The sequence below is a fragment of the Pollachius pollachius genome (genome assembly GCF_949987615.1).
Source record: "Pollachius pollachius genome assembly, chromosome: 4".
NCBI classification, from domain to species: domain Eukaryota; kingdom Metazoa; phylum Chordata; class Actinopteri; order Gadiformes; family Gadidae; genus Pollachius; species Pollachius pollachius.
This window is the reverse complement of record NC_136937.1, coordinates 31,282,255-31,294,754: the sequence shown is the minus strand read 5'-3', so window position 1 is coordinate 31,294,754 and position 12,500 is coordinate 31,282,255. Positions and strand designations below refer to the sequence as shown.

The 12,500-nt window shown below is 44.0% G+C and overlaps 1 protein-coding gene across 1 annotated transcript in view; it reads left to right on the top strand.

The window, feature by feature from the left end:
- LOC307075050 (interleukin-1 receptor accessory protein-like 1-B) overlaps nt 1-12,500 on the top strand; it is a gene marked incomplete at both ends in the record, with an annotated part of 202,021 nt that overhangs the window by 84,249 nt on the left and 105,272 nt on the right. Inside the window, 2 exon segments of the mRNA XM_079735557.1 lie at nt 753-939; nt 3,138-3,291. Coding sequence (XP_079591683.1) covers nt 753-939; nt 3,138-3,291 — 341 coding nt within the window.

Below are 12,500 nucleotides of genomic sequence, written 5' to 3'. Positions count from 1 at the left end.
CTGGAAACAAAACACAAGACATACCTTCAAAGCAATGCTTTCTTTGTGTTCTCTCCTAGTTATAATCTGTGTGTGTGTTTGTGTCTCTGTGTCTCTGTTTGTGTGTGTGTGTGCGCGCGTGTGCCGATCTGAATGTGTTTGTATCTGAATGTGTGTGTCCCTCACCTAAACAAAACACACCAGTCTAGTTACAGTACAAAGTACAACACAATACGCAAACGGCTGCGAACAGTAACAGACACACACACACACACACACACACACAAATGAAAACACACACACCACACACACGAACACACAAATGTAAACACACACACACATAATGTTAAAGAAAAAAAATAATTGTTTCCTTCTATCTGTGCGCTAGCATAACAATAGCACAACGTGTCGTTTCAATGCTATCGCTTTGTTAGCATAACGCTAGCATAACAATAGCATAACCATAGAAGAACTTTTAGTTTTGATGCTGTCGCTCGGTTAGCCTAAAACTAGCATAACTACAGCATAACGTGCCGATTCGATGCTGTCACTTTGTTAGCTTAACGCTAGCATAACAATAGCATAACCATAGCATAACTTGTTGTTTCGATGCTGTCGCTTGGTTAGCCTAACGCTAGCGTAACAATAGCATAACATGCCGTTTCGATCCTGTCGTTTGGTTAGCATAACGCTAGCATAACAATAGTGTATCAAGTTCCGCACTTCTCATGTTGCTAACCAACCATCTTTTTTTCTCCTCCGTCCTTCCTCAGGAACTCCACGTACTGCATGAAGGTGTCCATGTCGCTGACGGTGTCGGAGAACGACACCGACCTCTGCTACAACTCCCTGATGAGGTTCTCCGAGAAGGCGGAGCTCAGCAAGAACAAGGAGATCACCTGCCCAGGGATAGATGATTACATACAGCCCGGAGTGGAGCCTGAGATCACCTGGTACAAGGTGAGGGTCCCGGGTTCGATTCCCAATCCGAGAATAAGAGAATGTCAACCAATATCTACACAACCGGGGAGTGAGTGAATAAGTGTGTGTGTGTGTGTGTGTGTGTGTCATACATTCTTCAGAAAGATGGATAGTCCTGTGGTGGTTGAGGTGTTTGAATCCCAAGCCAAAAGGTACTGGGTTTGGTACTGCCAAACCCAGTCACCCCTAGAGGTTCTTGGTTCGATTCCCGAGGTCCATAGTGTACCTGTCGGCCATCTTGAGGGGGCATATTGCTCAAGGTTGCCGATATATGCTATGGACCTAGGGAATCGAACCCAAAACCACTCTACCTCCCTCACCCTCTACATGCTCCTAAATTACCGTGAATCTGAATTAACTATTATCGCTTGGATTGTTAGGTAAACTGTCTTGTATTCTAGTTCCTGGCACAGACAGTGTAACAAGTAAACACACACACCCCTCTCTCTGTAATGTGGTGCACAGCAGAATCCAATTAATACCAATCATGTTTGCTTTTTTCTACAGAGTGTAGAACTGCAAGACCTTAAAATTAAAACAAACAAATAACTTTACCGTCAAAGAAAAGAACAACAAAGCCGTTCGAAACAAACAGCCCCTTATCTGTTCAACAGCTAGCGAGTTTCTCCGAGGCTCGTTTATTAACCCCAGCGAAAGAGAGATGTGTACTTCTTACAGAGTCTTTCGCATTCTGTTCTTATTCTCCCAGAGTAACGATCTGCGTAAGGTCATCTGTGCTACGGTGTAAAGTCTAATTAGCTTAGCACGCTGTCTCCCCACCGCAACCCGAGTCCAAACTCCAAACTCGTTCGCTAGCAAGTCTGACAGAGCGCTCTGAACTGCTGCAGAAAGGTATGCACTCTTTGCTACAGCTCCTAAAAATACACTCTAAATAATAAGAGCTCAGAGCTGCGCTGGAGTTCATAACAGCACAGTTCATTACCGAGGAATGAGCTGAGAGTCTCTTACTCCCTAACTCTCACAGTTGAAAAGCGGGGGGATTCTTTAGTGAGTGGGAACTCGCAGTGTGCACATCTGATATTCACATTGATACCAAGTCGTCGTTAAATACCTGAGCCTGATTGGTCTGTGACGCCACTCTTTTTCAAGAACTCAGAGGGACAACTCTGAGTTTTAACAGTTATGGAGGTAGGTTGGTGCAAACCCGACATTTAATTTCACGCAGAGGCCATTCTGACCTGACATGTTAAGAAAATGAGGGTTTGTCTGCGGTTCAAATATTGTTTTGCGCAAAGAAATGGAATTCAACAGAAGATCACTGTGATTGGTTGTCCTCGGTCAGACTGCATTCCGCGGACGTTGTGTACTGCGGGATTCCGTCTAATAGCATTCCATCCCATTCCTCAAAGTAAACATGAATCATCCGATTACGCGTTGCAGTTGATTCTAATGTGTGTCGTTGTTAAACGATGATCATTTGGATTTCCTAACCACCTAAATCACTTCAGTATGGATTATTCCAAGTCCTTGACGGGTTTAGCCGATCAATTGAAGCTATTGTCCATCACAAGCGGTTTAAAACTCGGTTTGTGTCTCCTCGGTGGTTATTGATCGGAAGTGAGTCCAGTATGATGTGGCTCCTGTTCAACCCTTCCTTCTCAATCATGCACAAATTGCACAAACATGGCTTGTGAGGGTGTCTTGCTCAAAGGCGCCAACAGGTAAGACTTCCCACACTAGGGTTCAGACAGTCAACCTTTCGGAGGGAGTCAAACATCCTTACCTCAAGACTATCCAACCAAATGCCACATTCCATCGTCACCCATGGAAACTATCTCCGGTAATTACCTGTTATTGTACGACATATTGCCATGTGAAGCCCATTGAGGGTGCCTTGTGTATGAAATGTGATGTTAAAAGGTGACATATTATACCACCAGGTGTGAGTGTGATTAGCCATTTAAAGAATCTGGCTCTTCTGACATCGCAAATGGGCTAGTCTCCCTAGATGTGTGCTGGATAGATCAGTCTTACAGCCTACCCAGTAGACTGTAGCAAGCCTTGCTCATCTATCTATCATAAATCTAGGTGGAACCGCCCACTCATGATGTCACTAGAGGCAGCTTTTGAAAACAGCTTGTAACGGCTAATCACACTCACACCTGGTTAGTCTACTTGACTCGACTAACTGCATTCGTTGTTCCCAACCAAAACAGGAGTGCAAGCCGAAGCAATGGCGGCCGACGGTGCTCCGAACACGAGACACGCTGTCCATCCAGGAAGTCCTGGAGGATGACATCGGGAATTACACGTGCGAGCTGCAGTTCGGGAGTTTCCTGGTGCGAAGGACAACCGAATTATCGGTCACAGGTGGGAAGAGACTTTCTCATTTATCTGTTACGTCACAAAAACGCAGGGCGACAAGGGCGACGTTGGTTCTCCGGTTGGCTGTGTTGTGAGTTGCGTGGCGGCCATTGAGATCGAGCGGTATATTGGTTTCGTAAAGAACAACCGGGTGAAACTGTACATCCCTGCCTCCTTATACATTCAGTGTCGGGAGCCAATTATCTTTCAGCTAGAGATACGGTTTGCATGTGGCTCTTTAAAAATAGAACATTGAATAAAATCGGGGGGAATATCATAATAATGGAAAAAGACAAACCCCAAAACTTTTAACAGCTGATCCCTGCACCTTTTCTTCCCCCCTCCTGACAGCCAATAGCAGCTCGGCTGTCACTGTGACTTTTAGGCCAATTTAATTGCTAAGTAGAAGAACTCACACTGAGCTACTTCAGCACTTTTCCTGCAGAAATATTTAAGCCTGAACCTTAAGTCTGTGACAGATTGCTTGCCACCAACTGGCATGGTGATGGTCTCCCCACCGCCCTCCTCCCCCTCACCCCCTACAGAGAGAAGACGAAGAGTAGGAGAACATCCCCATTCACTGCCTCCGACGTTTTTTCTGAACCTTTTCAGAGCTAGTTATGCTAGTTGCCAAATCGTCTGTATCTGAAATGTGTTGTTTTGGTGGACGTTTTTGTGTATTGACATTCATGTCAATGTCAAGATGTCGACCTTTACAATGTTAGAGGAAATATTTGAGTCAAGCTTTGTTAGAATTATAAAAGTGTTTTCCTTTTCTTTGTTAAACAAGCTTTTTGATTGGCCTGATGGAATCTGTCACAATGTCAAGATGACAACTTACAATTTGATCTTTCTTGTACATTTCCTAGAAATCACTGCATAATTTGTGGCCCTGTAGTCTCCCAAATGCTTGAAGGTTTACGCATTTACTTTTTCGTCCAATCGGGAGGCTGGGATCTGTAAGCATGTAATTGCCGAACACAAACTTGGCCTGCAATAGTAAACAACAAAAAAGGTTAGGGTGAGGGTGTCCGTAAAGGTTTCAAATCAACACAAAGGAGAACAATTTTGAATTGCAATGTGGTGTTTAAAAAATAAAATAAAAATGTGTCAGGCCATGATGGCCGCAAAAATCTATATTCACCGGCCAACTGAAATTCTGGTCGGCCAATTGCCGGTACTTGCTGTCTAATAGAAACCCTTGGACCGGGTTCTGTGCCTCTAGACATTCCCCCCAACAGTTAGTCGGTAGTTATGCTAGATCCAATTATAGTGGACCTGCGATACTGAACGGTTTGCGGAAACTGTTCGACACCACAACCACACACTGTACATCGCCGGGTCAAACCAACCTATTTGGCCCCACTAACAGTAACCTGATTGCTCCTTTATATCCCCCTTAAGGCACAAAGACCACCCGTGTCTTCATCCGCCCCGCTCAAAGGCTAACCTGGGCTATAAATCATTTTCTTCAACAACCTTCAAATGTTACCTTAAAGTCTGTCCTGTGGAGGGCAAGCAAAGCGTTGTAGCCTAGCATAGCTTAGCCTAGCATAGCATCACATAGCATATTTTAGCGTATGTTAGCCTAGCTTAGTTTTGCTTATACTTGAGCCGCTTAGCATAGCATATATAAGCATAGCATAGTAGCGCGCACACATTTTCTATATTTTTTATTAGTTGCCCAAAGCCATACATTTATATTTTCTTGGCGTTGAGCAGCAGGGGCCGTTGTGAGCTTTGTGTATGCGTGTGTGTGTGTGTGTGAGTTTGTGTGTATTTGCCCCTTGGATTTGGCGCATCTTCCATCTTGTTTGTGGACTGTAAGGCTTTCTTAACAGCTGGGGCAGGGAAGACTTGAGTCCCCCGGCGTTGTGAGGTCACATGCCTTCAGTCACATGACCTCGGTCACATGGGCGAGACTCTGGGTCTTCTCGTTCTCAAGGCATTTCACCATCTGTTCCTTTTTCCCTTTCGTCTCTTTCCATCTGAATAGTACACACTTTTACCTTGTTTCATGCTTTGTGTTTATGTACACGTAATAAGTTCATCGAGACGATATAAAAAAACAATATTTTGTTTATCACTCTGCCGTTGCCTTCTCCATCAAACCAAGTCTCACGATACGAGGCGATAGGAGATCTCACCGCCGAGCAAACAAACATCTCGGGATTTCTAAATGCTAGGTATTTGTTTTGTTCTACTCCCCTTATATTTACAAGAAAACGAAGCCTTCCCACAAACGATGCTATCCCCCGATTCTCCTCCATTGTCAGATAAACTGGTGATATAGCAAATCACTTTGTAACCCAGAGAGATCTATTTCAAACATTGCAAATTAACGTTACTTTAATTCAGTTTCGTTGAATGCGTCCATAAGTCTTTGTGAAATTAACCATCTAAGTAGATGGTTAATCTTGGACGCATTCAACGAATGCGTCGAACTATATTTAAATATTGTTAACCCAGGCCGAGAAAGACGCGTTGGTATGACAGTTTTACATGTATTTATTAATTTATTTGACAGGGACGATGCACAGCTCATTAGCAGTACCAGAGTTGGCTATTAGATCATTTTCATCTGTAGTCCCTAGTACATTCACCCATGACTTCTGAATTGGGCTACACAATCAGCCACCGACGCGAGAGTAGACCAGAGACCAAACTTCAAAATCTGTCTCTAAAGACCCCCCCCCCCCCCCCCTCCCTCTTCCACCATCTTGGGACCATCACCCCCACCGGCGACGGCCAAGTCCGGCGTCCGACACTAACGAGCGCCGTTAAAATGTTAAAATGATAAAGAAGGTTCAACGCAGGCCGTGTGTTAAGAATGGCCTTCTTCATAATCAAACGGAAATCAATCTGAAGACAGCGCGAGGGTCGGATCCCTGCTTGGCTCCGCACCAGCGTTTGATGTCTCCCATTAAGTAGTCCCCCGACAAGGAGGAGGTTGGGGGGGGAAAGAGGAGAGGGTGAGGCCGGGGAGGTGGATTAGGGAGGGAGGAAGCCGGTATGAGTGCGGCTTTGGTGTGGTAAATGTCCTCAGTTAGCATGGCCTATCAAGCGAGACTGATGTCGTTAACCTGATTTACCTCAGTTTCTTCTTCTGGTTTTTTATACAACGTGCGCCGCGCAAATTAACCGATCGCTTCAAAGAAGAGAACAGGGTTGCCACGCTGTGTAGGACAAGCGTGGAGAAAGACCTCAGTGCCTCAAAGAGGTGTCACGGTGGAGATGAAGTCGGGTTTAATCTCCCTGACATGAAATGTCTTTCCATGTTCAGGGGGAGATTGTCGGAGGAGGTGGGGGTGCGCTTCTATAATCCTGCTGTTTCTTCCTTTGGTGTTGCCGGTCGCCTTGAGGTGTCTCGCCTGGTTTGAACGTTAGCCTAATTTTAGAAGGTAGCGCTTTCCTGGTGTAGAGCGCAGGAAAGGGTTCCGAGTACATCAAGAGGGTGATGGCATTCGTGTGGTTGCCGCGGAGACCAGTGACGTATAGCGTGCTGGAATGTTTGATGACAACGTAATGCTAGGATATCGTGAATATTCTGGATTGTTTTTTTTCACGGAATGGCTTTGAGTTTGGGTTGTGGTTTGTCTTTTGAGGGTGAATGATGTGTTTTCCAGTTTCCCAGAGTGTACAAGTGCACCATATGAATATTGAAACAAAGAAAAATATTATTGTCACACTCGTGGCAAAACGTTGCAATGTTTTGGAATTTTGCGGGGATAAAGTATTCATACTGTAACATAACAATAAATAACATGTTTCATATCTGAAGTAAAGTTCTGCTTTGAGGTTAAAGAAGGACGACATACACTGACTAAACGCATCACTCTGGTGGTTGGCGAAGGGCTAAGAATTTGGTTGGGAAACATGGGTGAACTGTTTCATTATCTAAGTGGAACGCTGATAAAGGCGTGTCCTTGATGGTGTTTTACATACATTTACATTTAAATGCAAGTTTAAGTTTAGGAAATTCATGGCATTTAGCAGACACTTTTATCCAAGCGACTTAAAATAAGTACACTTGTCAGAAGGAAGAGAAACAACAACATATCGCTGTCGGTACAGTAAGGATGTTCATAGAACAAAAGATATCTAGGATAAGATGCCGCACAATGCTAAGTACTATTTTTAAGTACAAGAATGTATTCATACTATTCATCCTTTCCTATTCATACAATTTTGCTGCCAAACGTTATGAGTGACATTCCTCAACAATACTTCTTCAGAAAATATCTCGTGCCCATTTCTAAACTCCTGATTAGTGATGATCTTTATTTTATTTCTCTCTTATATTAGCCTTGTCGTTAACAGACTGCTTATTAGAGATGGTATTCTCTGAAATGTTATGTAATTTAATTGACTTGATTTAAATAGGAAAATCATCTTCTCTGATTACTGTCGAGGTCAGAATGAATTTGTACTTACGTTAATTATAATACCTCAAAGGGTAAAATGTTTTCGCTCTGGCTCTTTGACGACTCCCCCCCCCGAACTATCAAACCCTCCCAAATCCATTGCATTGTGTAAACGAAACCCACAAAATAGCAATTAAAATGAACCATTAAATACATACTCATCGAAACGCGACAAAGAATACTTAGGGATCCCTTTTGATGGATAAATAAAATTTAAAACAGTTGATAAAATCGAAAGCTGTTAACAGTAAATCATTAACGGATTTACACCTTTCACCTATGCAGTGTGATTCATAATTATAGAGCAGGACGGCCACAGACATAATGGGAAAAAAGCCATTTGTACATACCGTAAGATCCCACATGACAGGTCATTAGGATGGGCATGTGCACACACACTAATGATTAGTGTGTGTGCACATGCCCATCCTTCCATGACTCCTATGGTCATGTCTGTGGTTATGGACGTAATAATGAGAAATGTATAATAAATAAATAATTAGGGGAATAACAAGAAAGCTATTTGTCATGAAGTGGGCGCATGACAAATAGCTTTAATTGACAGACTGCTCTTCACCGTCCCTCAAGAGCCATCGAGCGCAACTTGAAGAGCGATTGCTTAACAATCCGGCTTTCTGTTTGCCAACGCCGTTTTCTCAAGATCTCATCGAGGGGGGCCCCCTGATTACGCCCCCCTCTCCCCTGATTTAAAGATGATTTTCATCAGATTCAAGTGGTTTCCTGTGAATGTCATCTAAGCAGATGACCACAGCTGGAGCGTTATCTTCAAACAAATTGAAAATAATAGGAATTAGGTATAGGTAAGAACTAAAGAAAAGAGAAGAATTGAGGAACACAATTCTTGAGGAGCACATCACTTTTCTTCACTATTCTTTCTTCAAAGCAAGAAAGGCAGTCAGCATAGCAATGACGCAAGCATGCTTCAGTGTCTTTATTTGTGTATATTGCTCTCTTTCTTCAGACAAATGTACTTATTGCAAGTCGCTTTGGATAAAAGCCTCTGTTAATGGCCCTAAATGTAAATGTAAAATGGAGACGGTATAAGTGGGAGAGGACACTTCAGGACCCCGGCTAGGTCCTTCCTGCTGGTACTTTCAAAGGGACGACGTTAAAAAGGGGATGACATCGTGTTCGTACAGCAGAAGGCAATGCGAGCTAGATGTATGTACCTTGTGAGCCGGTTTACTGTTCTGATTCCATGTTCTGTGTGACTTTGAGTACCTGCCATGTATAGATAGGGATCTTGGGTTTTAACAAACACATAAGGATACACGTTATGTAAGACAGAACCAGAATTCATTCTTTTTCAAACCACAGTATTGCAGAATTGCATAAGGTTGGTATGAGCATATTTGAAATTAGCTCATTTGAGCATGGAGATGTGTTTGCGAAGGAACTCTCCTTCAGATGTTTAGTTTCTCCTGTGAGAGCAGGGCCTTCGTGGACCAGAGGAAAACCAACAGCAGATGTGAACTGGGGGCGAACAGATGGCGCCGCGATCAGCTAGTTCAGGCGCCTGTCTTCCGCTGCTTTTCCAGCCGACCGACTGTGTGTTTCTAGCGGAAAACGTTTGCGTTTAGACTGTTTGTTTGTTTTATCGGAACGTAATCCTTTCTCGTTAAAAAACGGGGTCATCGGATTACAACGGTTTAATTCATAATTGCTAATCTGAAGCAGCTGCTTCGCTAGTTGCTCTGGCTAGGCCGTCTCTTGAAGAAAAACGTGGAAGTGTAGTCGGCTCGTCTCTTCTGCTCCTGTTTACGTGACATATCTCCAACTGAATCTGGGAAATTGTACAGAAAATAAGTAGGGCAATGTTATCGGATGGAACAAAAAAGGGAGAAACATGCTAGCTGTGTGGTGACTATCACAGGTCTTAAAATGAAGCAATGGAAACTAGTGACACATGACATGTGACATCACATGAGGGGGGCGCAGTAATAGATATCAATGGTTGAAATGTTTAAGACTACTCCAAAGTCTTGGAGCAGTAGAAGAAGTTCCATCTCATAGATTGGGAGGTAAAATCCCTAATAAAAACAGCCAAAGAATATCATATCAATTATGAATAGGCAAATAATGTCTCTGTAGAGATAAGCTAACGAGATAAAACAAATAATAATTTCACGGTGCCTTTAATATGCATTATTTTCGGCACCACTCAACCACTCATCTCACCCTCTATTGATTTTGAGTAAATATACGGACGAAATGCAAATCAACCTAAGAAGGAGCTGCTCCGTTTTATGGATGTAGGGCTGCAGGAGTGGCACAAGCCCAGGGGGTGGAGCGGGTGGGCCGGTCACCTAAAGGTTGCTAGTTAGATCCCCGACCCCTCCTAGCTGTGGGTCGAGGTGTCCCTGAGCGAGACGCCTCACCCTTGACTCCGCCGTCTGTGTGAATGGGTGAAAGTCAGGTGATATTGTAAAGTGCTCTGGATAAAATCCCATTTCGATTGCAGAGAGGTTTCACCTGGTGCTGATCACCAGGAATGGCCTTGGGAAACACAGCTCAGTGGGGCAGGGGGAGGTTAGTGAAGTTCCTGTTGACTCTGGGGCAACAAAACAATGCACTCTTCTCTCTGCCGATGGGCGGGTTTTCCAGCTCATATCTTGTCAATTAGTCCAACTGTACTTACCAAACGCTGTTCCGACATGGTGTGCATCTGGGATTGCTAATTAAGATGACGCTACATAATTAATTCCTGCACCCGGGCTAATTAGCACTCACTTAGCGCAGCGGCGTCGGAGAAGTGAGAATTAGCGCTAAACTATTGAAAATTACCTTGTCGCACGTTGCCAGGTTTGGAGAAGGGGTGCCTTGGGAAGCTCACAAGCTAAATGTTTACGTTGCACCCCTTACAGTGATGATTAAATGATGTATATTGTGTTAAATAATTAATTAAAAAAAACGTGTTTATTACATTTTGAAATTGTTGAATAATTAAATTATTCCATTTACAGGGGAGAAGGTTTTTTCTCTTTTTTTGGTTTCTTTGCTGATGCTAAAGTTAAAGACTCCCCATTTTACAACAGAAGATGTCAGGTAAAGGCATTCAGAGCATATCTTTCTCTCAAAATAAGACAAATTTCACACAAAGAAAAAACTAAAAATGACTCATTTCCATAAAATGCCGCCTCTTCTAAGTAGGCAAATATTGGTAAATGGAGATAGCCGCCAACTTAAGGCACTAAAGTTCCTATAGCTTCACGTACCTCCAACAGTATTTTAAAATCTACTTTTAGTACCAAAACACTTCCTTTTCTGGAGATGTTTTTCTTCATCCATCTCACCCATCTATCTCCCCAGGCTTTCTGGACGTTTCCAGAAGGCATGTGAAGGACACACACCTGTCGATCTGAGATTCCACCGGAGAGATATCTCGGATCCTTGCATAATTCAGAGGAACCAAAAGGAAAAAAAGAAAAATCCATCTGGTGGCATAAATTACACTGATGTCAATTACTTTCAAATTGCTCCTCTCTTCTTCTTTTCGCAATAAGGGCCTATTTTAAAAGCAAAATAAAATTGCTCTTAGGCGGTACAAATGACACTGAACAGCTCCGACAGAGGCAGCCACCTAGAATTGCCTTTTGACGATTTAATTATGTCTCTTTCATACCTGGAAATGACGCTCTATTTCCTCACTGCAGCGAAATGATGAAAACCTTGAGGCTGGTAAAAGGTGTGATCATCAATTAGCAGAACCCACGAACAACTGTTTTTTCCCCCTCTTTCACCGTCTGAAAACCTCTTTGCGTAACCGAGCATCGCTCTGGCGCCGCCACTGGCGATTTGCAGTACTGCAGTGGCAGGCTGGCTCAGAGCAAGGCGGTAAAAGGGGCTGTATTGGTGACAGGAGCTCCCTTCACTCCTTTTGGCTTCTAATCCCAATGCCACTCTGCTTCTCCCCACACACACACACACACACACACACACACACACATACCCACACGAAAGCACACTTACTAGCATACACACACCAGCACGCACACATGAGCACTCACACACATATACACACACGGACGCACACGCACATACACACTGTTTCAGCACAGCAGACACATACTGAGAACACGCACACAGAATGCACACATAAACACACACCCAGACGGGCAGACGCACACACATATACAAACACACACATATACACACACACACGCTGACGTACACACACACGGCGGGCGGTCAGGGAGAGCTCACAGTGCTTGAGTCCAGTCGCCCGGCTGGTCCTTGATATAATGGAAATTCATTGCTGTGCTTGCGGCACAGGCTGCCATGACAAGTTATTTCAATGACACTAAAGAAGGCTTATGTCGGGGGGTGGGGTAGGGCGGGGGGCAAACGGAGTGACTCAGGGGCCTATTTGCGGCGATGAGATGTTAACACTGCGTCAGGAGAACACGAGCTACTGTGTTTTTTTTAATAATTTTTTTGTTGGTTTGGAGAATTCTTTGTTTCTTTAATGTAAAGGTGAATCTAAAATGGCCGCCGCAGCCAACTGCTTTTTTTCCCCCTCGGTTGCGGGGTTTGTTCCGTGACCTTTCCCGCCTGGCGGTGTGTGTCAGATGAAAGAGGCGACGTGGTACGGCGGGAAAGATAAGAGAAGCACCTGAGATGGGGCGCTGGTCGGGTGTTCTCTATTCTGCTAAGGTACACGCACGTGCACACAAGCAAACGAACACGGTGACAACACAACACATGCACACGCACGCAGCCTTGCATGCACCGACGCACGCACACACACATACTGACAACACTCACAGAGAA